This window comes from Etheostoma spectabile, chromosome 3, assembly GCF_008692095.1.
Source record: "Etheostoma spectabile isolate EspeVRDwgs_2016 chromosome 3, UIUC_Espe_1.0, whole genome shotgun sequence".
Classification (NCBI taxonomy): domain Eukaryota; kingdom Metazoa; phylum Chordata; class Actinopteri; order Perciformes; family Percidae; genus Etheostoma; species Etheostoma spectabile.
Genome location: NC_045735.1, coordinates 31,684,641 through 31,711,288, shown reverse-complemented (window position 1 = coordinate 31,711,288; position 26,648 = coordinate 31,684,641). Strand labels below are relative to the sequence as shown.

The window sequence follows — 26,648 nt, the reverse complement described above, 5'->3', positions numbered from 1 at the left end:
TCCCCAGAGAACTGGGTACCATTAGTTCTTTCTGAGTGGGCTATCCTCTCTAAGCTCATCTCCAAGGAATCTTGTGAGCCACTTTGCTGCCAGTGTGTTGTGAAAAAGAGAGGGGAGCTTGATTTCACTCATCTGTTTAATTAATCCAGTTAAATCTTCTGTTGACAGCAGCTAGTCATGTCAATATTCTTTTTTATTCCACATTTAACTCAAACACACAAACAGGCAGGCACATAGCCAATCAGATGTTTAGTTTCCTAAATAACCTGAAAAACATTATTTACCTTTTTAAGACAAGACATTTTTGCACATCAGGTACAGAAGGCCTTAATGTAGCGATGTTTTCCTCCAGCAGCCATACCTCCCACTCATACAGGCTAATCACACCTTTGTGCAAAGCTACTATATATTGCCTGAACAGAATGTAGAGAAGACATTAATCAAATGCTCAGGGATGTTCCTAAACTGTTCTGCCTCCAATACAAAAGAAATGGAAAGATAATGAGACTAGAAAAAAAGTGGAAAGAGACAAGGGAATGGGAGGGGAGAGGGAGAGAGAGAGAACGAGGAGGAAAGAAAGAGCTCTTCCCACTACCGGTAATTAATCAGTACAGTAGCCGTATGCTGCCAGCCTGTGCAATCATAATTAATTACACACAAGAGCGCTCTTGGAACAGGAAGAGGACAGCGCAGAGAGGAGAGAAGGAATAAAGAGATTCTGTTCACACCGGAAGAATGTAGAGGGTAGGGAGAGAGAAATACTGAGTCTCCAGACTTTATACTTTCAACATTCTAACAGTTTTGACATCATCAGAGTTAGTTTATTATTGTAGAACCAGATCCTCCAGAGCCACAGAAGACATGTTTTTAGAGGCTGAGAAGTACAGTAAAAGCCATGATGATGTAATGTTGTAATGCCATGCAGTGCCCTGCTATGCCATGAACTACTACAAACTATTTTTAGTCACTGTTCCATTATCTTTTACTGTAACTGTTGCCCCTCTTCATTCTAACCCCAACCGGCCCGTCAGACGCCGCCTACCAAGAGCCTGGGTCTGTCCGAGGTTTCTGCCTAAAAGGAAGTTTTTCCTCGCCACTGTCGCACTGTTGCTTGCTCTGGAGGGAACTACTAGAACTGTTGGGTCCTTGTACATTATAGAGTGTGGTCTAGACCTACTCTATCTGTAAAGTGTCTTGAGAGAAATTTTATTATGAATTGATACTATAAATAAAATTCAATTGAAGAGTTAGCGTTTTCATGAACAACAACTTCATAATCATAATTGATGCTTCTTGATGATCCTTTGGGACATTCATACCAACTGACAATTCTCAAACAAAGGGTTCATCAATCTTCATACCAGGGTGGATTTATTATCAATTACAGCTGATAATAGAACTCGATGTCGCAACTAAAGCTCATTGTTAAGTTTTTTATTGTTTTTGTTTTTTTACTACAAACTGCTTCTTTTAAGGAGCATGAGGGCTTAAACAGATTTGGAATTGGATTTATGTCCCTGTAAATTGTTAGTTTTTTTCTGTGACAAGATATTATAAACCGCAGTTCATAAGAACAAGGTCTTCCTGTGATTAACACTAGGGCTGAATGATTAATCACCAAGGGCGGCGGGTAATGTAGGCTCAAACCTACCCAAACATTTCTTCCTAAAATATATGTGAACAGACTGATGTCCTTGGTATTGTATTGTGCACACAACTAGGCTTACATTAAAGAAAACAAATGCCTGTGTCTTCCGTGTTTTGCCTGCATTAGCCTACCGTTTGCGTCCCTATGACGACCTTCACAGTTCGTTTACGTTTTGTGAACGCGCCTCTAGCTGTGACGGGTAATTTCTGCCGAATAATGCATGTCCCTTAACACTTGGGAAACAAGGAAATGCAACTATTACCGAGTCAAATAAAACATTTATTACTCTAAACTTTCTAAAAATAATAGCCTTAAGATGATTTATTAACAGTGATGAAGATTACAAAGATGTTTACATAGTTTTTAAATCCCCAACTCCCGTCTCTTCAGAGCATGAAGGAGCAGGCAGCAGTACGGCTTGGTTAAAGACATGACTTCTGAACACCATCCTCTTCATGACCTGCTTCCACTGACTAGAACCATAAATACTAACAGGCTTCTGCAGAACAGAGACCATCTTACAGACATTCAGTGACCAGAACCAACCGACTGAAGACAGAAACGCTGGCCACGGTAGTGAGATTGTACAGCTCAGCCCTAAATGCAGTGTGATCATAAATATGCATGTGCATATATGTTATTTATTTATTTACAAACTTCTATTTAGTATTTTTATCTTCTATTTTTTTATCTATATGGGGCCGGACTTCCTATGTTTTAAACCAATGTGAATTCTGCTTTTATTCAGTTGTTTGACTGTGAGCATGACTTTCAATTAACTAAATAGTATACTTTTCCCAAAAAATTGTTACATTCCCTTGAGGATGCAGAACTTAGCATAACACCAGCACGTTTTGGAATTTGGAATTATTTGATCTCTAGCAAGCAAGTCAATCAATTCAGCTCATGTTCACAAAAAGGATATTTGTGTGACGTGTGTGCATCAGTCCATTCATCTTATTTGCATATTTTAAGCGCAATCCATGGCAAAAGAAAAGGCGGGTCTGCGTGCATTTCCAACCGCTACTGCATTAAATTAATTAAGATCACCATTATAATCCATCTATCTCTAAACAGCTGTGGAATCAAAACATAGGCTCGTCAGGGCAATGTTACAGAAACCTATCCTAGTAAAAATATGTGAACAGACCTACCTTAATAGGCCATAGGATAACATAATCCACTTACATCCCATATTAGCCCACCCAAACCTCATCCGCGACTGTATTAATCACATTCAAATATAATGCAATTATCGTATTGCAAAAGCTGCAATAAAAAAAAAAACTTGGGCTCCACTTACACACTCACTGCCCTGACTGGAGATCTGTAAGATTCATATTTATTTTCATTTTAATGTTCTGCAGTGCTTAGCTGTCTTTTTTCAGATGTTATTAAAGTTCAGTCATGATGAGTTTATTTTAGTTTACAAAGCTTAGAATCTAGTAAGTTATGATATTCAATTGTGATTGAAGGTTTGTACATTCAGTAGCTAAATAAATATATGTTATTCATTTCAATTCATGCATGAAATCATCTCATAACATGTAATGTAGGCCTGACCTACATGAAGGAGTAGTTTGAATCTTGACTGTATCCAATGTTGTGTTGCATTATATAATAATGTAATGCTTGTGTATTGTGAATAATACAGAAGGAACCTGGAGAAAAAAAATAAAAAAATCCCATACTGAATCGCAATCACAATAATGGTCAAAAAATACTACAATTTTTTCTCAAATTATTCAGCTCTAATAACACAGTATAGAATAGTGGATCTTTCTTCAATCAATCACTTTGTTAGATTGATTTAGTATTTTGAATTTTATTGGAATTTTATCAGAATAATATATCTGTATCTGATGTTGTAAATGCATACAGAATGAACACATTGAGTTAAAAAAAAAAAACTGGAACTGGGATATTAGTCCAACAGATTATGAGTTGGTAGAGTAACAAAATAACAAGCTTTTTTTTTTTTAAACAGCTTAACATTTGTCTGTTTAGCATTTAGCGTTTAGCATTTGTCATGTCTAGCAACATTTGTTGCTAAAGATGACATGGTATGTCACATGGCAGGTTTTTCGGGCCTATGGGCTGAGTTACAGCCTAGCACTTTGTTAGTTTTAGGCTTTCATTAGATTCGTTGACAACAAGAAAAATATGAAATAAAAACCTTATCCTTTCACATCCATGACATCAAAGATAACGATCAAAATCATACCTGTGTGTATTTTTAACTTCTTTGTTTACATCATATCAACAGTCACTATCCAGCCACACAAAACAGTACTTCAAAGCATCAGGCTAACCCAGCCAAACACTCACCCTCTTCTCGTCTGTGACAATGTAGTGGCGGCCATGCTTCTTGGTCAGATGTGGTGCCAGGACATCAAAGCGCCTGCGGAACTCAGAAAACACCATGTGGTCTGGGTATCCTGGAGCCAGGGAGGGAGCAGACCAGAGAGAAGAGCACAAAAACACCCAACACCAAGGTTAGAGGAGTGTTGGCAGCAAGTGGTGAGCCAACAACGTGTCAACGGTCAACGTTTATTTTCAGAAGAAAAAGAGCCAAAAGACATTTAAAAAAATGTAAGACCATTAAAAAAGTGGTAAAGGATTGAAAGGTGGAAATGTTAGGGGTTCTCAAGCTTTTAGAGGGGCACGAACAGTAATAATGCCTATGGGAAGAGAGGTTCACATTGGGGAAAAAAGGGCTAAATGATATAAAAGCATGCACTTTTGAATGAAGACATACAGTGACAGCAATAGTTCAGGTTATTGGAACCCTTTCAGATACTCTATCTCTGGATGTTTAATTTATCACTGGATTCAAATGATTTGGGCAAGAAAAGGAAGGAAGTATAGAGTTCATATTTTATTGTCATCATCAGAAAGACAGATGAGAGCATGTTAAGTTTGAGGAACTTTGGACATCCAACCTAGAATCCTAACCCTAACATAGGGTTAGGATTCTACTTCCATTAAGTTTGGAGACTCACAAGAGAATGGTGGAATGGTGGAAATCAAAGCAGCAGAGGTCCAAACATCCTGACTTGTAGTACCAAGTAAGTCAGTAAGCTTTATCTCTATAGCACCTATCATAATCATAACAACATAATTCACAGGTGTACACACAATACAGTACCTTGAAATCTACAACAATATTCATAAAGAATGGTGAAACATAAAATAATTTAACTGAATAAAAAAGAACATACAAAAAACATACATTTGAGTCATAGGTGGAACTTGTGGGATCTTAATGCAGGATAAGGAGTTGAAAGACCAGGACTGGGGAGATATGTTCTCAGTGTTTAGTGTTAATTAGAAGCCTTGCTCCTGCATTGTGCACAAACTGCAGATGGGCAACTGCAGCATCATTCAGGAAAGTAAATGATTTGCAAAAGTCAAGGCGAAAGGTGGTTTGAATTCTAATATGTAAATAGCATGACTAAACAAAACTCAAAATCTGCTGACTGTAGTTAGGGGTAAGCAAAACAACTTAAGTTTGAGGGTGCATGTTTTAGCTGGCAATGGTCCAAGATGAGGAGTAATACTTTAGCTTTATCAGAATTCAAATGTAGGAAGACAAAGTGCGTCCAGTTTTTGATGGCAAAGGGTTAGGGCGTAACAATAGTTCACCACAGAGTGAAATTACCTATAATATGGTAAGGGGTGGTGGATTCTAATGGTATAAAATCGGGCAAAGTAAAGAGCCTTGTGGGACCCCACCTTGTCATAAGATTCAAAGAATAAATGAAGTTACTGCTACTGTGACTACTGCCACTATATCAACTAATAGCAGTTCCATTTTGGCCCTCCCACACCCCTAGTACTGCTAAAGCTAGATTCACCAGATCCTACATATACCAGCATGCAACCAATAACATCTTTTCATTAGACCTTACTGCCTGCAAAGGTTCACATCTTTCAAATGGTATGCTATAGGTTTGTACCCCAGGTCCCATTTTAGATACCCCTGATGGCATCACTACAGAATCATTAATTTCTTCTACTATTCAGAGTAAAGACAAAATAAATGGCAAGGCTTCCACAAGTACTTTATTACCTTGTCTGTAGATGCGCAGTGCATCCAGCAGCTTGGATCCTCGGAGCTGAGCTCTCAGGAGGCCCACATCCAAAGTCATAAGGCCCGAGTCGGGGCTCTCTCCGTGCGTCACACGGGGTTCACCTCCACCACTCACTGCCTCTGCTTTGGGCAGCAGGCAGTGAACAAAGTGAACCCTGGAACGACGCACCATGTCAATCAGAGCGTCCTAAAAAAAGATATCAGATAAAAATTAGATATGAGTAGTGTAATCTAACATTGTGGCAGTCTGTGCAAGACCACTAACCCACCATCTACATGCAACCTACAGCAGCTGATTAAATTGACTCAATAGTATTTTTATGCACACCCACCCACCCACCCACACCCACACCCACACCCACACCCACACCCACACTCACACACACGTCAATTACTCTGGCTGATTAGACATCTCGTCGGGTTTAAATTGGGTGGAGCTATGTTGGGAATCACACTAAGCTCTATGTACTCATACAAAACATAGATGGAGTAGGTTGTCCCGCCCTAACAGGTACAGCAAAACCAACAGAAGGGTACGGACAAGGTATATTTACAAAACCTCTTGAAATGCTTATACTCAATTTATCAACGTACATTTCTATTATAGTTACAGTAGTGCTTTTATGAAACAATGACATGAACATTTACAGTACTGTACTTGTTGTTTTCTGTAGATTGTTTTCTATTAAAGGAGTGCACAAGTTCAAGTGAATAAGACTCAGTATCCAACAAGTATCGGCACTGATACCCAAAACTAACATCCTTAAACCTCCACCCAGATGAATGTTGAGGTACTGTATTAAAACCCAATTGTGAACAGGGTTGAGTTTTCACATTAACAGTGAGGAAAGCAACCTGGGGATTGGTGGATTTATTGGATGATGTACCACAACCAGGGATTTATTGTATGAATAGATGGATATAAGAATCCAGGGCATTTTAGGTGCACAGTATATTACTTCAGCAATGACATAAGCCCAGTTTGCAATTGCTGTTCACCGATACCCAAAAAGCGCCTTTATTAGGAATGAAATACAAGTTTTAATCAGCGTCTCCTCCACTTACCACTTGGAGTTTAACCTGGATACACAGGCTCTTCTTCTTGACAGCAGCCACGCCAGTGGTGAAGGTTTTCCTCATGCTGGTGGCTCGTCGCAGGGCAAGCTGGGAGCTGCCCTCCAGACCAGCAATAGAGCCTGACAACACTGTGGCCCCGCTGGCCCGGCCCATAAACAGTCCACTGATGTTCTTCCTGTTGTGGCAGAAGGATGAATTGCATTTGTATTTGCATGCACATTACTTACAGGACATGTTTCTTTCTTATCGCAGTTATTAATACTACAATATACAGGGAACTATTCGGACTGCTTTAGTGGCATATTCTGCTGTTGTTGGGATGCCCCCTGCATCATTTGGCCCACACTGTAGCCTACTGCTCTCAAACCTCTCATTCATTATGGATACTGAAAGGTCTGAACTTGATTAGAATTAATTGCTAGTACAGTTTCATTAGTTGCTTTTTAATTTTTTGCTATATTAACAATTTTAAGTAATGACCGATGTATAATACATATTGTATTCAGCGTTGGCACAGCACAGTGACTGGCACCATGGTCACTTTGGAAACTTTTGGTTATACTGTAAGTAATAGCAATATAGTAATATACAAAAAATGAAGAAATGATTTCATATAGTGTCATATATATAGTGTCATATAAAATTTGGGGATTATTAAGTTCCTCTGACCGCAGTTCCTCTAACTCTTTTAGCTTCTACCTCAAGGCAGGGTCTTTTACCTTTTCCGAATAACGACATAGTTACCCCCCACAGCCCGCCATCTGTAAAAGCCATACTGTATTTTTTAGCAAAACATACTTGAATTACTTGCCTACGTGAATTACTACGAGAATGAACGGAATGCTGAACTCTGAAAAGTGGACTTAAGCGGAGGTGCCGGTGTTGCTAGTAGACTTCTATGAAGTGAATTTTTTATGATAAGTTCCCTTTAAGTTAAGACAAAGTAGCTTCGTTTTCACATACTACAATGATCTTGCATTTGTTATTTAAACAAATAAATGGAATTTGTGGTTTAAATGTTGAACACTGAATTATTGTATAGTAATAATTCCATTCACCGTCACTGTATTAAGGTGGAAGCAGAAATCTCAGAGACAGATATGTCCAAACCAGTCAAAGTAAAACCCAAAACTATCTGCATGTATAGATACCACTAGAGGTAAGTGAAAGATGTTTTTATTGCTATGTGGGTGAACTGCTCCTTTAATGATTTAGTACTATAACCTTTTTAATTCCACAAGCAATTACTTCAGCTGGTCAGACTGATACTACAGGGCTTCAATGTCTGTCAGGTTTTTTCCAGGAAAGTCATCTGGTGCACAGAAAGACTTTTTTGTTATTCTTTCAGTTATGTTTAATTTAACAGCAGCACAGTTTAGGGGGCACTTTTTGAAACATGCATGTGCAGTATATAAACAGACCAGCACTGATTACTTGTTGCCACGGTCTCTAATAACTGAATGTTGCGTGTGTGATCGTACTTCTGGGAGTCCTGCAGCAGTGTGGCAGCGTTCTGGGCGGCAGGGTTGTGCTTGGCATGGCTCAGCCAGCCCTGAGCGTTGTACTCCACCCAGTCTGTCCCGTGGCTGTGACCCAACAGGAAGAGGTGGGGCTTGTCTCCTCGCAGCAGCAGACTGGCTCCTGCAACAAATGAGAAACATTTCCGTTTGTCTCCATGATGTCACAAGGATGAGCAGTGCGGTCTGCTGTTCCTGCAGCCTCCAGGAAACCTTCTGTGGATTGCTTTAGCCGGTGGTGACAGGTTGAGCGCTCACCTTTGTTTTCTCGCTGTACAGAGCCGTAGTAGCTGAAGAGTCTCTCCAGCATGGTTTCCTCTGAACCTCCAGGCTGAATGGCCTCCTCCTCCATCAGCCACAGAAGGCCTCGAGCCTCATCCGTCCTGGCCAGTGTGCGTACCTGTGATGGGTACCAACACTCAGAAATGTCCCCTACTTTGTCTTTCACAATCACTTCTCTTTGAACGCAATGGAAACAATCAAGGTAAGATGTGTATAAAAATCATTATTTATCACCTAAGATAATACAATAATGAGCAGGTAAACAGTAAATGTGACATGGTATTATACATTTTAACTAAACAGTTTTATTGAAAAAGCAAGAACAAAGCTAAAAGCAAAGACTACGAGTCAATATCATATTTAATTCTATTTTCACCTTTCATTTTGGTCACATTAGACTCTGACCAATCATAGCCTGACATCTTTCTTGTATACAGGGATGATGTGCAAGATAATTTCTAAACATTCACATATTTCAAGTACACAAGTTCATTCAGATGCCCTGATGCCAAAGGATGAAATTATGCCATGTTAATATTCTTTACAATTACTTACTATATATTTTTGGATATCTTTGCCCTTTTGCTTTCTTGAGTCAAATATGTTCCCTTTAGAATATGCCATATTCTGTTTGCCATCTAAAAGTTACCTCACTCAATCACTTCATTTGAGTCAATGTCGGCAAATATAACCAACTGTAGCCAGGGATTCTCACTGCCTCGCTCTAATAACTTCTAACATTGTGAGACACACAAGTCACTAAATCAGAGCTGAGTGAGCTGGCAAACTGTGTGGACAGCTGACACACTCAACAGGCTCACAGTAATTGGCCACAGCTGGAATCTCTGCAGCTTGCAGCCATCAACAGTGACTGTGACGAGATTTCAACAATTCTTTCTTTACCGACTGATGTCATTGTATTTCACAAGCAGCTCTTTTCCTAGAATGAAATTAAGATTCTGCAATAACACCCCCTTATAAATCATGCTGCAGTTTTTCTTTTTTTTTCCCAATCTATTTTCAATTAATGCTTCCAAATTAGCTCGTGCTTTCTACAGTAGTAGTGTTAATAAGGCAAAGGGTGCTGCATTTCCCCCATTTTATTTCTGTTCGATGCTGAATTACTTAACCTTTATATTCTTCACTGTACAAAGATTAAAACGTATCATTATATCAGACTGATTCTTTACTTGGGTCGGTTTGGGTCGACCACATTCTGGAACAGGTCTAATTATCTTCCGGTAGATTTCAGACTGGGTCCCCAGGTTTTTTTTGGTTGTTGTTGTTGTTGTTGTTTGTTGTTTTTTAATTCAACAAACAGCACAAACACAATCAGCAGCATGTTACAGGTAACAGAACATACATGTAACAATCCCCCCCCCCCCCAGACAAATTTAAATTTATAATGGTTTAAAATGAAATAAGGACTATATATACGCTAAACAATATCACCCCGCCCTGCCCAGGACCTGCCACACATACACATTCACCTTGTCTAGCGCCATTGATGCGGGCTGTTGAAAGTTTCATTTAACTATGTCAGAAAGGTCAGAAGCCACTGCTTAATGGTTAAAGTGTGTGGGGGGGGCTTCCAGCGCACTGCTACCGTTTTCTTTTGCAGCTGTAAGACAAGCAAGAACTATCTTTTTCTGACATTTAGAAATCTGGATGGAAGAAGTGTCTTCGGTAGCTGAACTGGTATTGTCGCAGGAACTGTGCCAGAAACAAATGTCGTCAGTTTATATTACAATAATTTATACAATAATTTTCATTAGGCACATGTAGACGAGTAATGAGTCAATTGTCAGCCAACACATTTGTTCTTCAAAGGCCATAATCAGGACTGTGATTATTTTGCTGCTTTAAAATGTGCTTTAACAAATGTGTGCCCCTGGTCCTGGATTAGATTTAAATGCACCACTCCAACAAGCCATTTACATGTGATATACATGTCATCTGTTAATTATCTAGGCCAGAGACATTCAACAGGGGGTCTGTGACCCCTGGGGGGTCCTTAGCGTTAGTGCAGTGGTCACTATGGTAGCCAAACAGTTAAGATTAAGGGTTCACTGTGCCTTCCACATATAAGTTTAAGATTAAAACATGATGTATAAATAATATATTAATATCCATTCATATTCATCCATATGGCCCGGTTTAACATGCACAATATTTTTATACAATACATGTAAATTAAATGTAAAGTAGTAGGGGGTCCCTAGTCTGTATCTCTTTCCCCGGAGGGGTTGATGGCCTACAACACATTGAAGACCCCTGCTCTAGGTATTGCTATCTCATTTTAAAGAAATGACATGTTTTTCCCCCGAGTTCCATAAAACACCAACTGTTTTTAACCGCTGGCTTCAACATGATCCAACTTTCTAAGGCTATATTACTGCTGTTAGAGAAGGTGTTTAGTATAGTGTTTAGTCTATAGTTTCTTAAGTATATCCCGCTTTATACTTTTTTGTAGATAGTAAAACTTAGATGAATGGTAACACCACGTGTATTGTATCCTGAATGTTTTATCTGGAAAATGTGGAGGTCTAAAAATGCAACTTAACAACAGAAAATGCAATAAACTTTGATAAACATGGTTTGGATGCTTGGAAATGCGTATTCAGTGGGCCCTTACTCACTAACACAGCTGATTAATGCAGTGAAAAGTGTTCTTTCCGCCAGTCTAAATGTTTGAATCTAGCACCCTGCTCTAACGAGTCTCACCGTAGAGTGGCTGGCCCCATTCTCTTGTTGGGATTCTTAAATGTGTGTGCTTGGCAGATATCAGCCTCTCTAAATAGGGAGGTGGTACCTCTGCAAATAGATACCCTTCAACAAAAAAATGAATGTCAACTGACTCTTAAGGCATTTCAAAATGAATAAGGAGAGGCTGTATTGTGCTGCTGAAACCTAATTAGCAGTGAGGTGCAGAGTCCCTTGCAGAAATTAACAAGCTTGCCGTCATTTAACCAGAAGTCACAAGGCACACATTTATCTTTGCTGCCTGTTTTTTGTAATGTGAGTTACGGTGTTTTTCATTTCTATTTGTCTTCTGGTTGTACTTTCTGTGTCACAGAAATTGTATAAATCATTTGCCAATATGCCCTCCAAACTAAAACTAACTATTTTGTTTCTTGTTGCCTTTAAAAAAGGACCTATGGGAGCCTTTTTCTGACCTGTCTGCCTTCATCAGCAGGAAAACATTATTTGTAAATGGCTTCCAAAACCTTGTGAATGTGATTCCCGTAGGTTTAATCACAAATGTTCAACAGGGGGTCCATGACCCCTAGGAGGTCCTCAGAGTTAGTGCAGGGGGGGCCGGCCTAATTATGTTAAAAAAAATTATAATCTTTTCTTTTCAAAAGTGTAAATGTCTGAAAATATACAATAATATGAATCCACTATACTATAACACATACTGTATAAATTGACCTATTTGTGAAAAGAAAAAAACAGTTAACTTACAGTACACTTTGAAGATAAGATTACTCTAGGTAAAGTAGTTACTATGGCAGCCAAATAGTTCACTGTGCCTTTTACATGCATGTTTAACATTAAAACATGATGCATATCTGATATATTAATATCCATTTATTCCAGCCCAATTTAACATGCAGCGTAATTTTATACAAAATATGTAGTAGGGGGGTCTCTACTCTGTCTTTCTTTCAGCTAAGGGATCCTTGGCCTACAAAATATTGAAGAGCCCTGGTTTAGAGGACCTAAAGCCTCCCTTCCCACCGGCCAAACCCACTTACACCCACTAACATCTGGCTTTGTCTGCAGTGGGAAAGGTTACAATCGGCATTCATTCCAGGGACAAATGACTCTGCAGTAGGCACAGGTATTAATTGGCTCCAGCTCTGATCACCAGTAATGGAAACATGACACCTGAGGGGACACACAAACTTTTGCCCCTTTTCCAACGCTGTGACACGCGTCACCTCCGTTGGTAACGTCTCTCATCGTTGTCTTGGACATCATTCCAAATTAAAGTAGTTACCCAGTTTGAAAGAGAGACTGGGTGCGTAACAAGTACAAAATAAGTAAATACCGTAAAATTGTCACTGGCCTCCAGTGAAAATTAGTAATTAGTTACAGCTACTATTTACTTCTTTTAAAAGTAATTGAATTACTTTACCAATTACTGTATATATCAAAAGTAATTAGTTACTATGGAAAGTAACGTTTGAGATACTTTTATGTCTGCTTTTTAAATGGAAATCTGAACAGTACTAAATAGTCAAACACAATAAACATAATTTTTAGACCTATTTATTGTAATCAACAGGGCAACAGGCCTTCAAATCAAACACTAGTACAACAGTCCCTTTTAATACAAAATAACTGTCTCAGTCATTTAACAGTGTTTTTTTACCGCATTAGGCCCAATTAAATAAAAATGATTGGCCTACCGTGTTAACACTAATTAAAAGAGAAAACAAAGGTGCTGCATATAATTGAATATGTGACTTAACAAAAGCTTAACAAAGTGGTTAAACAAACATGCCTCAGAAGGCAGAGCTAAATAGAGATAAGAGATGAGATTCTCAACAAACGCTGTGGTAGAGACGTTCAAATGTTTTTTGTTAGCTCCACCTGATTTTTAGAATATTTTCTGTGTGAATAACTGTGCCATGCTGTGGTTTAATGCTCATTGTTCCATTGGTGTATCATTTCGTCACCATAAGGTCTTGCGACATTAGCTCAGAAGCAGCTAAAGTAGCATCTGTCTTCTTCATTCTGTTCATTTTTCACAAATGAGAGTAACATGTAACAAGCTCAATTACATTTCAGTAATTGTAATGGCGTTACTTGATTTAAAAAAATATTGAGTTACATGCAGTTACAGTAATGCATTAATTTGTCGTTACTTGCATTGCATTACTCCCAACACTGCTGGCCTCCATGCTGCTTTCTACCGTTTTCCGGCACTTTCGTGACATCAAACTTGGCACACCAGAAAAAAACAGAAAGGCATACTCATCTACTGCCACTGGTAATAAGGTCAATCGCAAAATTTAAGCAGGTTTACTTGTGTTAAAAAACTGCTTATTCACGCATTTATACATATGGTGGAAATGGGTTTAATTAGTACTGACCACAAAGGACAGCCTGGCTGATGGGAATGCCATTAGTCTTGCAGGTTATTGGTCACCAAGGTTTTGGCCAAACTGAAAGTGTCACCTGATTAAATGTCTGAACCAAATTTCACAGCAATCCATCCAATAGTTGTAAGGGTTTCAATAGTAGAAACTGACTTATGCAAATCATGACTATGTGTGCTAATCTATGCAATTCAAGGTGGTGCTGTAAAAAAACATCAGGGGAAGCCCAAAGTCAGTATGTCTCATCTTCTTGGCACCATGAATATGTGAACCAAATATCTATCCAATCCATCCAATAGTTGATGAGATATTTCAGACCAAAGTGGAGGACCAACTGGCCAACAGACCGACAGGGCCATCCACAGAGCCATGATACTTAAACGGCTTAAAACTAACCAAACCCTAACTACTGGTGTTTTTCCACTGCATGGTACCCCCACGACTCTACTCACCTTTTATGGTTTTCCATTACTGCTAACAGGTACTTTTTATAGTACCACCTCAGTCGAGGTTCCAAGCGTGCTTATGCAATATCAAAAGGTGACGTGAAAATCTGCAGACTACTGATTGGCCGTGTTTAAGTAGTTTAGCCAGCGTTTTTTTTTCCTTCTTTTTTTTTGCCTCCAGCTTCTTTTGAAACTAAATTTGTCTTCTGGCTGTGGCAACAACCACATGCCGAGAATCAAAAACAACACACCTTTGATGTTCTGTGTGTGTGTTGCGTTAGGTCACGGCAGTTTCCTGCTATGACGACGTTGTCGATATAGACTAGCTTCAATAAAAATCTATTCCCAGGCATTATGAAACACTTGGTGATGGCTCTTGCTCAAGCCAATACACCATTACTGCTGCAAGTTTTTCTGCCAAGGCCAGTTGCCACACATACTGTGTTATTGTACCACTAATAATTGCATGAGCTTTGCAGTAAGTAACTGATGAGAGGGACCCTTTCAAGCCAACAAGAGGGAAACAAATCACAAAGTTGTTTCAATAAATTTCACTTATGTAGGACGAATTCCAAAAGGAATCAAGAGGAGCCAAACTAATTGGATGGAGGCATCAGGTGCAGGATGTAAAAGGTCATTGCCTGCTTTTGTTTTTGTTTAGGGGAATTGAATTTGATAAAATGTCACAATTTGTAAGCAACAAACAACTAGCAGATGAACAGTAGAACTGTTTTTTTGTGGAGCTCATCACTTGCTTTCATGACAGGTTTCAGATAGGAACAGAACACAAAGACATCACATGCACAGAGATGCCTGAAACAGAGACAGTGTTGTGATGTTTCTTGTGCTTACCAGAGCTTGGGTTGAGGCTTGGTCAATAGCTGCTACAGACAGTGAGGTACTGGACTCTATGTCATCTAATGCAAGCTCTATGTTTTCCTAGACGCAGGAGGGGATAAAGGTTTAGGTTAGTAAGATTAACCAGCAAAAGATGAGATCATCAATAAATCACAACTGAAGCTATTCAATACTGTAGATTGGGTTGTGTGAGTGTACATTTGTATAAGCGCATAATCAGCAAAAATATCTATAATATATCTCATTGGATTATGCAGAGCACTATAATTCCGTTAATTTGACTTGAATGTGACTTTCTAAGTTGCCTCTGATGGTATCTATCCATGCACATAGTTTTGCGATGACTCTGAGATTTTAGCATCCACCCAAAACAATGGAGATGACTGGATTCTAGGATAATCATAAAAGTTTGATGGAAACAGTTTTCATTGGAACTAAAAGTCCATAAGAAAACCTTTGAACACTGTGTGTTCTGTTGATTATCCAGTTTCCAAATGTTTTGTTCCCAATGCCGTGGACCAATATATTTCCATTGGCCTTAACTGTATTGGGGTGGAGGAGAGCATCTCAAAACAGAAATGGGTTGTCCTGGTAGCTCACCTGATAGAGCGTGCACCCCATGTACCAAGGCTCAGGCCTTACCTCAGCGGCCCAGGGTTTGATTTCAACCTGCAGCCCTTTGCTGCATGTCTTACACCTCTCTCTCTCCCCTTTTCTGTCTACAGTTGTTAATCGATTAAAGGCCAAAATACCCAAAAAATATTCTTCAAACAAAACAAAAAAAACTATTTACATTGGTCGGATCGTTCATGTTACAACACGAACGATCCGACCATTTAGGATAGAATAAAGCTAATGTGCTATTATGTGTATGCTCTGTCCATGCACGCCAGTGCTTAGTGTTGTGCTCAGCAGCACCTCCTTGTATCGGTCCAGCTCCTGGACGAAGGTGCGTTCATGGAACAGGGTCTGCAGCCTCTCCTGGGTGTAGTTGTGGCAGAGCTCCTCAAACGTGGCTCCCCGCTGCTGCTGAGCCAGCCGGGGATTCTGGAAACCCGGAGTGTCCACAATCAGCAGGGAGCACAGCGAGTGCTGGCTGGACTTCAGAGCCCTGAGGGACACAAAAAGATCATGCGATGAAGATTTGACATATATATAAAAATGGAAATGGTAAGTCCCTTTGGAAAACACTGTTAGTCCTTTTCCACTTTGTAAACCTATAACATGCACAACAAGATATATGACACAATAAAGCAAAGGGAAAAAAAGCCAAAAAAAGCATAATATGAGCACAAAAACTTTCAAAAACATTCCCAGATGCCTAGACGCGGCAGTGTCACTGGCTCTTGATAACCATTCCTTAACAGGAGTGAAGAAGTTTAGAGAGAAAGAACGGAGGGTTGAAATTAAAGCTAAAAAGGACAAATGGAGGTAGAGAAAAAAAGACTTCACATAGGGAAGAAAGTAGGTATGAATCTGCATCCTATGTCAATGTTTGTAGAGAAAGAGACTTTGAGTAAGAAGCTGTTTGTAATAAACAGACATACTGTATATGGCATAGACATCATGAATGTTTTTGAAGAAGAAATCCCAATAGGATCCAAATAGTAAAGTAATATATTTGGGGGGAAATTTTGCTTGGTCTTACCTGTTAATTAGGGAGATGACGAGAGTGAAGAGCTCCGAGTAGAGTCCAGATGCCATGGCCTCCAAACACTCCAGAGCTGTGACCTTAGAGCCTGAGAGACAACAGATCAGAGTCTGGATGAACAACATCAAATCAAGTCACTTCTAATCATCCCCTAGTCTACACCTGATATTGCTCAGGGCCAGTACATGTGTTTAATGGTTACATTTTTTACTTTTTCTAACTAAAAATATCAAATCAAACCTCACTTATTTTGGGTCCGGACCATAATTTGTTTAGTACAGAGAATGGCCCATTACCAAATGCTGGCATCAAAAGTTTGGTCACATTCTTAATAGTTTTCTTTTTCTTTTTTTTTTAACAAGCCTTTCCCAGATTTAAATCCTAATTGTAGACTAGATCTTATCAGAACAAGAGCTTCCCATATCCTTCATCACGGGTGCAGAAATATCATCTCAGTTAAACTGCACTTCTCTAAAGTGTTCATCATACCAGGGGTAGGGAAACCACAACTGACCACAGATTTTCAGTGAAAAGCCAACATGTCAGTGTGCACATAGTCTGTCATTGCCAGACCTTCTTCCATAGCCCTGCAAAGGAGGGTCTGGCTAGTCCACACAGCACACTGGGATGGGAGAAAAACGTGCTCTTTTTCTGTTTATTTGCATACTTTAAACCATGGGTCTCAAACTCGCGGCCCGGGGGCCAATTGCGGCCCGCGGGAAGATATTTTGTGGCCCCCTACTTGACATCAAAGTTAAGTGTTAGTGCGGCCCGCGCGTTCTGAAACTTTTTCTCATTGCGCTTGTCACTTATGGGCTACCGTAGTAGTCTCCTGACAGCGGCGTAACGGTTGTCAAGCTAGCTAAGTACTCTTTGCGGCAAATGCCTGAGGTTTGACAATGTGAACTCTGTTGGGAAATGCACCAACCATATCAGATCTAGGGGTTTAAAGCACCGGCAGTTCCACGCCCTGTTTGGAGGAAATAGTTTTTTTTTGGAATACTTGATGCGGCCCAGCCAAACCCAGACTCTACTTCCAGCGGCCCCCAAGTAAGTTGAGTTTGAGACCCCTGCTTTAAACCCATCACCACTGTCACCATCATTGGGCAGTGCTAAGAAGGTACAGTGCCACTGCAAAATTGCCTTGAGAAGAAACTTGTTTTGGTGGAACATGTGCACATAGGGAGGCGAGCTCCCTGTGCGATGAGAATTTTACTCAAAAATAAAAGATAAATATATTTTGATTGTCGGTTCTAACTCGGAGGGACATCGGCCGAACTGGAACTATCTCATAAATGAAACGTGGTCAATATAGGCTAGTGTGCACATGATCTTACAAAGGAGATCCCAGACTCAGTTTGGGTTTTTACCTGAGCTGTCGCCTTGGCCGGCCTCGTCTGGCCCCCCTCTGAAGGAGGTGGAGTGCTGCAGTCCTTTGGCCTGGTGCTTAAAGATGGAAGAGGACAGCTCCTCCAAGGTACAGCCCAGCAGGTAGGCCGCCTTCTGGGCCCACTCATGACGGGCAAATTGCCTACGTCCCGCTAAAAAAAAGAAAAAGTAAAAATGTTTAAAATACAAAAAAGATATGCAACACGGACCTGAGGAAGAAAGATAATAAAGATGAAAGCTATAGAAAGATAGAGAGGCTGGAGGATGAATAGGGAAAAAAGTAGGGGTGGGGGAAGAAATTAAAAAATCATTTGCATCTTGATTTTTTTGTATGACAATTCTTTTCCACCAAATAGGTTGTTTACCCATAAATGTCCTAAATATGTTCTGTTTATACGGTACTGCTGACGGTGACAAAAGCAAAAGCGGAAAATGCAGAAAATCCATGGTATGTACTTCTTTACAAATTAAATAGATGTCAGACTCAATGTCTGTGCATTTTCCTTAGAAAAGGCTTTTAGAAAATGTCTCATGATACATTGTCTCTAGAAGTGTTTTATTCAACTTTTGTTGTTGTTAAAAAAAAAATTGCAATACTCAATACTATCGAGTAGCAGTACTTCTAGAATCGCAATAAATGAAAATCGTAACACAAATCGGCAGCCAAGTATCGGGAAATAAATCTAGTCGGGACATAAAACATAACATCCCAGCACTAGTACAGATGCTTAAATTGAAATCAGAAAGCTTTGGCTTTTTTCTTTGCTATAGCTAACAGGAACTGAAAACCCACTGTAAAAGTACAAATCAGCATCAACCATAGTCTTAGCCTTTAACCCAGATAGGCATTCCTCACAGCATGTGTGTATCCAGAAGAGATGTTTTCTGTCTGTTGCTGACAGGAGTGGAAGGTATTTTGTCATGACTGTGGGAGTTGTGTGAAAACTGACAGCTAATGTGTTGAGATTCCATCCATAGAACATTTAGTTCTTTTTCTAACTGTGTGCGTACTGTACATCATGATGCCATCACATAGCATCCATGTATAGAGGAGTGTACTACAAATGACCGACTGACAGACTTTGATGCTCACCCTGCTTTGGGAAATGATTCCTAAATGGAGAGGACCATTTTCTTTTTTAATTTGTCTGTGCTTAATTTTTTAAACTAAAGCCAATTTAGCCATGCTGCACATTAATGTTGATACACCCATAATAAAGTGGCAGAAAATTGGAAGAACATTCAAACCCCACCCATACATCTCTTTTAAATCCCAGTTTGTGACTTTTTACATTCTGGAGGTGTGGATTTTGAAATACACAGGAGTGGGTTTACCAAACAAAGAAAGTCTAATGAAAGATGCCATTGCGTTACAATATGCGGTGTAGGATCCAGCGTTGTTGGAATGTTTTCCAAAGTCAATACCATAATGCCTCAATCTTGTTATTTTTAGTCCCTATCCTGTCAATTTCTATATTGACTAAGTCAGAGATTCTACGTCAAGAGGCAATTGGAAATGTTGTAGGTTACAATTGTTATGTAATGATTGAGTCAAAGTCAAGTTACTAGTCATGAGGATGACTATTCAGCCTGTAAAAACAGCTGTTTAATGTTTTCTGTGACTCTTTTCGGTTAAGTCTGAGAAGATGACTGGGTGAAGTTAGTAGAATATCTGGGCTTGGGGACAGTTTTGACAAAATACAGCACCCGTCAAATGTTTGGACACACTTTTCCATTCACTTGAATGAGAAAGTGTGTCCAAACTTTTGACTGGTACCAGATCGTGCAGCATTATGAAAAGTGTAGGATCTAATTTTTGGAGGTTAACCCACATTATTACTTGTATAGATATGGGCATGTACAGTTGTTTTTTGACATATCTTAGTTGTTGTTTTTTTTACATCTGGTTCTTGCATTTGTCCCAACTTATGGAAGTGCAATACTAAACCGTGAGGGGGAAATCAGCCCCTTGATAAATGGTCACAACCATCAAAAGCCATGGTATGTTTACTACTGTAGGCATTTAAGCAAACTAAGTAAAAGCTGTATAGCTAAACTGGGTGTTTTCTGACATACACTACCGGTCAAAGGTTTGGGGTCACTTACAAACTTCCATACCACTTCATTATATACAGAATACCAGCTGATGTGAGTGGGTGGCTGATCTGTAATGCAATATCTACATTGCCCATTAATTAACAGCCATTCATCCAATGTTCCAAAGGCACATTATGTTTACTAATCTGATATAATAAAAAAAAAAAGAAGAAGACAAAAACTATCTGATAAAACATTGGAGAACTCTCCCCTGGTTAAAATAAAACAATGCAACTGACCTCAGCTGGTATTCTGTCTATAATGGAGTGCAATGGAAATTTCTAAGTGACCCCAAACTTTTGACCGGTAGTGTATGTGGTGGAAAACACATTGATTACAAATCTAACAACTCAGATTTAGGTTTTTGCTAATTACTGTTGATCATTCCCTGACTATCAGTCTATATTAGGAGTGCTTCTCCATTTGGTCTGGATGAGATTCAAAGCCCATGTGTTGAAATGGCACAAGGCAACATGACAGCCTGCACAGCCAGCCAATCAAAGCGGTGAGACACACAGCTAGCAAATCAACAGGAGCCCCTGCCAAGCACAAACCTCATGGGGATACACGAGGGAAACTGGGAAATACAAGTTCTGTGGTAGAAAGTCAAAGCACTAACTAGAGAAGTGGAAATGAATAAGCTTTACTTTGCTTTTGAGAATGTGTTGAATCGGGAGTAGAATGTGGGCAACGTTGGGATGCATCAGACATTGTCGTTTAAAGGGACAGCAAAGTTCTGATCCCCGTGATTTTCATCTCACGGAAGAGAAAAAGGCTGAGACAGGGAGTGCGGAGAGTCGTCATGAAGCAAACACGAAAACACAAGAGAGAAAGGAGATGAAGAGAGGAGGGGAGGGAGGAGCTGAAACAATAAAAATGCTAATGTCTTAAGGCCTGGAAGGAACGATAAAGGCATTAAGACAAAATACAAACAAGAGAGCCTCTGAAATAGTTTTTTTTTTTTTTTTTTAAGTGAAAACTGTCAACAACTCATGTGTTGTTTTTCCATTACCTTCATCTCCGTCTGCGTTTGATAGGGCACAGCATGCAAACATGCAAGCAGAGAGAGGAGGGTTAGAGATAACACAGGTCACAGATTCATCAATTCACAGACACAGGAAAACATGACATGACCATTAAACAAGACTGAAAACACCATCATGCTTTGGAAGAGGTTAGGCATGTCACTGTTGGGTTAAGCCCCTGGCTTAGATCAGTTGATGGTAGGGCCGCACCATATGAGGAAAATGTGCGTTACAGATATTCCTTGTGATAAATAAACAGCTTTAGTGCGTAACTTTTTGATATAAATGAACGTTGGTTACATTCAAGCCATTGCCAAAAGAGTTACTATAAAGCTAATTAAGGCTCACACAACTCTCTCTGTATGTCTCAGTATGGCTATGTTCAGAGAACGGTGTCGTCCGGAGACTTTCAAGCACAGAAACTCAGGGGAAGATAATGACCTCTTCTGAAGAGGCCATCATGTTTTGTTTTTTTCTCATCTGTGTCCTCCTTGGCTACTTATATCCAGGCTTATGTCATGTGGACGCGCCAACAGTTTTGTTGTCATTACTTTGAATTCTTAATGGGGGCAACAGTAACTACAAACTATAGCTTTAAAGTGTACTCACTTTTGCTACTTTCAGCATATGCAAAAATATGACAAATTGCTTGTTGAAATTCAAGCTACTTTCCTGTCCTAAGACTGTTTTCATGTTGACAGTTTTACATGAACTACACATCTAAGCTTGGACGAGGTGTTGATTATTCCAGTTTGAAAAATAGAAAACTTGAGCCAATATCATTCAACAAAACCATGCATGTTTGTCCCCCGCTTTCCTGCTTCCCTGCACCATGTTTCAAAGTGTGATCTTAGAGTTCCCTGCAGTGTTTTATAGCAGAGGTGTGCCACCTCGACTTCAGACCATAAAAAAATGAATTCTCTTTTATAACATAAAACATTAGCCTTTAGGGGGAAAGACAAAATGCAGTCCTCCATACAGCAAAAAACATTGAATTTAGTGTGGGTATAGTTTAGGCCATCACTTACTAATTAAAGAGCCTGTGTTATGAGATGCATCAGGATATGGGTGGTCTACCACACTTTTGGCTTGGTTCTGTTTTTCTTGGTATGGTCTTAGCCTGACACTTTGGGATTGCAACTTTGTGGCACTTTAAAAGCCCTTTCCTGTTTCAGTATGAGAATGTCCATGCACAAAGCCAGATCCATTAACAAAGGCTTTGCCCAGTTTGGTGTGGAACAGCTTGACTGGCCTACACAGAACCGTGACCTCAACACCTCTGGGATACACTGAAAACACTGAAGACACTGAATTACTAAAACATCCATAATGTTCTTGTGGCTGAATGTGCACAAATCCCTGCAGCCAGGCTCCAACGTTTACTGGAAATGCCAGTAACCTGGAAATACTTCTCAGAAATCCCTGACATAACCTGAACAATACAACCAAAACTATGCGCTTGGTTACATCCCACTAGAGTGAGAACATGTGTATTTGTAATTTAGTGACCAGAATTTTCCACTCAACAAAATGAAAATTCTGTGTGAGGTTAACGGCATCTGATGGAAAAACACATAGTCCTGCTTGCTATTGCAGTCGGCGTGCTGCCAGCTGAGAGTGTGTTCATCCACATGCCAAGCCTGACACCTAGTGGCAGTTGGAAGAAAGTCAGCTCAAGTCTGTTTTTTTGCTGATATGAGAAGGATTTACATTTCATTTTTAGCAGTTTCTGGTCATTTAAGCAGGGCCATGTTTTCATTAATGTTGAAGTAATGATCTGAGGGGAATGAATACACGGTTGGCGGGACAGAGAAGCAATTTGCTGGGGGAAATAAATAAACTGAGTGCCCAGAGACAGATGTATGACAATAAGAAAGGAAGAGTAAGAACGTGTTGCACTCCAAAACATATAATAATAGGTAAAATTGTACTAAGTTGCATTTACAATGTAAAAAAACAATTCTTATTGTCTCTTGGATCCATTGTTCCAAATTAAATTGTATCACCACCCACAAGGTATAAAATGATTTGCTGTTGTCACAGTGCCAAAGTGATGTTTTTCCCTTTCTGATGACCCTTTGGTTTGTGGTGAGGTCCAATTGGACTCATCCACTGAACACCCAGCCCTTCTCTGGAATCCTCAGCTGATCTAATGCTCCTCTGCAAAAAGCAAGAGGCTGACATGCCTAATAAATGGTAAAGTGAGCACTAATGTCTACTATCTTTGAACTTTTAATTGATTGAAAGCCTTGCAGCTTGCAGAGTAAATTGATTTTGCAGTGCAGTTGGTCTTTCCCTTTCATGGAAAGCACCATGCCCAGCCATTTAACAAAAGGCAATGGGACATCAATCTGTTAAGTTTACTGAGCATGGAGATAAAAATCAAGAGGTGAGGCAGGGTTTCCCCCAGTGTTTTCCAAACCTGGTGGTTGCCCCCCACCAGGCCTAAACCACTGGGAATTATTTTGTACTGTATTTTCATGACGTTGATTTTTTTTCAACGGCATTTACAGTGGGGCGGCTCACTTGGAAACTTAGACATAGTCATATATCCAAATCTCCAGTTAGATTTTAGCACTGACTTACTTTGAAATCTGTCTTATTGTCTTTTAAAATTCTCAATTTTGCCAATTCCGTCCATTACTCTGTTATCACAGAAACTATTGGGCTGTACAATTATGCTGCCATCAGTCTGTGACTCTGGGCCCTCGTTGAAAACAAGACATTTGCCACCGGGCTTAACAACTTTTGTTGTTGAGGTTATATCTTTTAGAGAAAGACAAAGGAGATGACATGCATTTCTTTAGTCTATATAAAGTATTAGTTCATCTAACAAACTTTACATTCAACACTCAAGTGAAAACCCAAGATTAGTCTACAGTATCAGTTTTGTAAAAGGAATGAACAAAGTGTTTAAGAGATTAAGTCATTACTCGGATTCACCATTACAAGATGAGAACACACACTTTGTATTCTCATTTACGGAGGAGGAGCGGACAAGGTCCTCTGAAGGATTCTGGGTAGGTTTGTCCCCATCTAAGTGGGACTTTCTTCTGGTTTGTTTTCTCACTCTCTAAAGCCCAGTTAAGACCAAAGATTGGCTACAAGTCGAAAACGTTTTAGATGGTTGCAGGGAAAAGTTGCAGTTGATGTTGCTGCGACTCAGCCGGTCGAGTCTCCAGAGGCTGGTTTTTGAATGTAAGAGACGTCACCTGTTTCAACGGCCAATAGAGAAGTCAGCTGGTCGAGTCAGCCTCAAACCGTCAGCTGGCTAAAATGGCAGAGTTTTAGACGGAGGATCAACGAGCAGCCTCGAGCAGAACACCGTATGTTATGGCGCGAGGTAGAGAGTGACTGAAGAGAGCGAGCAGCGTTTTAATAAAGTAGTGATTCAGAGAAATAAAATGTTTTCACCGTTTCATCTCTACTAGAAATGCAGCTTTGGCACCATTTCACCATCACTATCTTCATTCATATTTTAAGATGCTAAAATGATATCCAGCTACAAAAAAAAGCCTGTAACTTCCTGCGACTGGCACATTCCAAGTAGTTTCCACTCGTCTCATGACAAATCTTTGTTCTTAACTGGACTTGAAGGCCTCTAAACCTCAGCAAGACAGTACATACTACAGGGCTGCTGTGGAGTACCTGAAGCTACAGCAGGATTCTGATGTCTATGTTCTCATTATGTTGGGATTGAAGGGCTAGTTGTGGATGATTTACTCCACCTACAAGCGTAATCTTCCAGAGTTGCTTGTGATGTACGGGAGATGGGATGTATGTGCAATCAATTAGTAGGGAGTTCCTACCTTTAGTGGCTCCTGCGGCCCCCAAGTGGTACACGGCCCCCAGGATGAGCCAGAGGGCCTTCTGCTCCTCCCCGGAGATGCCCAGCACCTTCATGGCCGCCTGCAGCTTGGTGAACTGCTGCGAGGCGCGCTGCTTGTCTTCAGGCTGGAGAGGACGTGATCACATCAAACTTTAGAGATCCCCGACAGTAGGTGGAAATGTTGCAGCAGCAACCTACTTCCATTCATTTAGTTCATCCATAGATACAATGGAGCAGAGATCTTCAACAGGGGTCCGGAGCCCCTAGTGGGTCCTCAGTGTTATTGAAGGGAATTATAATTAAATGGATTATTATTGTTATTTAAAAAAGAAAAAAACAGTACAGAAAAATACTTTTGCACTTCTACAGTACAACGTCAGACAGGCTTGCGGAGGGGGATTGGTAGGTCAACGGTTGCAAGACACTCCAGCAGCCTGTCTAACTTGCTAAAAAATATTGTAATAATATATTACTAGATCTTCATCTGACAAAATTAATGAAGGGTGTTCCTTTGTAACTTTTGAAAATAAAAATACATGAATTAATTAACATGAATCCAACATATTATTAGCAAATATAAATCAGGCTATTTGTGAAAAAACATTAAAAATAGGCTTACTGCCCAATATAATAGGGTAATATAATCACTAGGTCTGGCCCAGTACAGTGCCTTTTTTGGTTGCAATTGTAAATAAATTAAATAAAAAAACGAACCTCATCCAAAATTTGCATATGTATTCATACGTTTTTTTTAAACTATACTAAATATTAATATAAATATCCCCTTAAAACTCCTGTTTCACCAGGCTGTAATATAAGGCTCAGAGAAATACATAAAATGAAAACAAACTGTAAACAAAAGAAAGAAAGATGTCAATAAAAGTCTCTAACGTGATTACCTTAGACTGTGGTAGGATCCCAAAAGCACTATTCTCAGCTAAATGGTTAAAGTGCAGCTCGGTCCTGGAAGCGAGAAAGAGAGGAAGAGAGGGAGAGGTACACAGGAAGAGAAGAAGAGAGAAGAAAGATTGTGGGATGAGCCAGTGAAATACCTCTGGATGTTGCTGACCATGTTTCAACAACACTGTCTTTTGATTCAGTTTATCCAACACTATCTGACATTTGTGACACAAAATGAAACACTTTAAAAGCCTGACATGACAAAAACTGACATTAGGACATTATAGTAAACATCATTTTTTGGGGGCATTTCCGCCTTTAGGGATAGGACAGCTGAGATATGAAAGGGGAGAGATGGGGGAAAATATGCAGGAAATCGTCACAGATTGGACTTGAACCCTGGAACCCTCTAAAAATGTGCGCCCGCTCTACCGACTGATCTAACCTAGCCACTCAATATCAACATAATGAAGGTATTAAAAGATCAATTGTAGGATTTCATTAATCAAATCACTCAACCAAACTGATTAATTGGAGAATCGATTAACTCAGCCCTACTACAACAGACTTGATCCAACTTGGTCGGATGAGTTGTGATGCCCAAAGCCGATTAAAAATCATCTCAAATATTTCCCTGGAATTGGACACAAATTTAAAAAAAAACTAAATCAGAGCTGAACTGAAAACAACACCACCTCTGTAATCTCTGTAAACTTGGATAAGACTTC

General features: G+C 39.7%; 1 protein-coding gene and 1 long non-coding RNA gene across 17 annotated transcripts in view; one reads left to right on the top strand and one right to left on the bottom strand.

Moving 5' to 3' along the window:
* The window catches only part of LOC116676769 (uncharacterized), a 614,404-nt gene extending 601,918 nt beyond the window's left edge, over positions 1–12,486 (top strand). The window contains exon 3 of the long non-coding RNA XR_004328828.1: positions 12,435–12,486. This is a non-coding gene — a long non-coding RNA (uncharacterized LOC116676769). The remainder of the gene's footprint in view (positions 1–12,434) is intronic.
* LOC116675997 (unconventional myosin-XVIIIa) overlaps positions 1–26,648 on the bottom strand; it is a 157,055-nt gene that overhangs the window by 81,683 nt on the left and 48,724 nt on the right. For 13 of the 16 annotated variants that reach the window (XM_032507448.1, XM_032507449.1, XM_032507461.1 and 10 more), the window contains 12 exons: positions 25,920–25,983; positions 25,001–25,145; positions 21,179–21,190; positions 18,051–18,221; positions 16,678–16,768; positions 15,948–16,140; positions 15,024–15,110; positions 8,594–8,735; positions 8,300–8,459; positions 6,807–6,993; positions 5,721–5,928; positions 3,977–4,086 (listed from right to left, as the gene is read on the bottom strand). In XM_032507448.1, coding sequence (XP_032363339.1) covers positions 3,977–4,086; positions 5,721–5,928; positions 6,807–6,993; positions 8,300–8,459; positions 8,594–8,735; positions 15,024–15,110; positions 15,948–16,140; positions 16,678–16,768; positions 18,051–18,221; positions 21,179–21,190; positions 25,001–25,145; positions 25,920–25,983 — 1,570 coding nt within the window. The remainder of the gene's footprint in view (positions 1–3,976; positions 4,087–5,720; positions 5,929–6,806; positions 6,994–8,299; positions 8,460–8,593; positions 8,736–15,023; positions 15,111–15,947; positions 16,141–16,677; positions 16,769–18,050; positions 18,222–21,178; positions 21,191–25,000; positions 25,146–25,919; positions 25,984–26,648) is intronic. The other 3 variants (XM_032507450.1, XM_032507428.1, XM_032507436.1) reach the window with 1 other exon arrangement.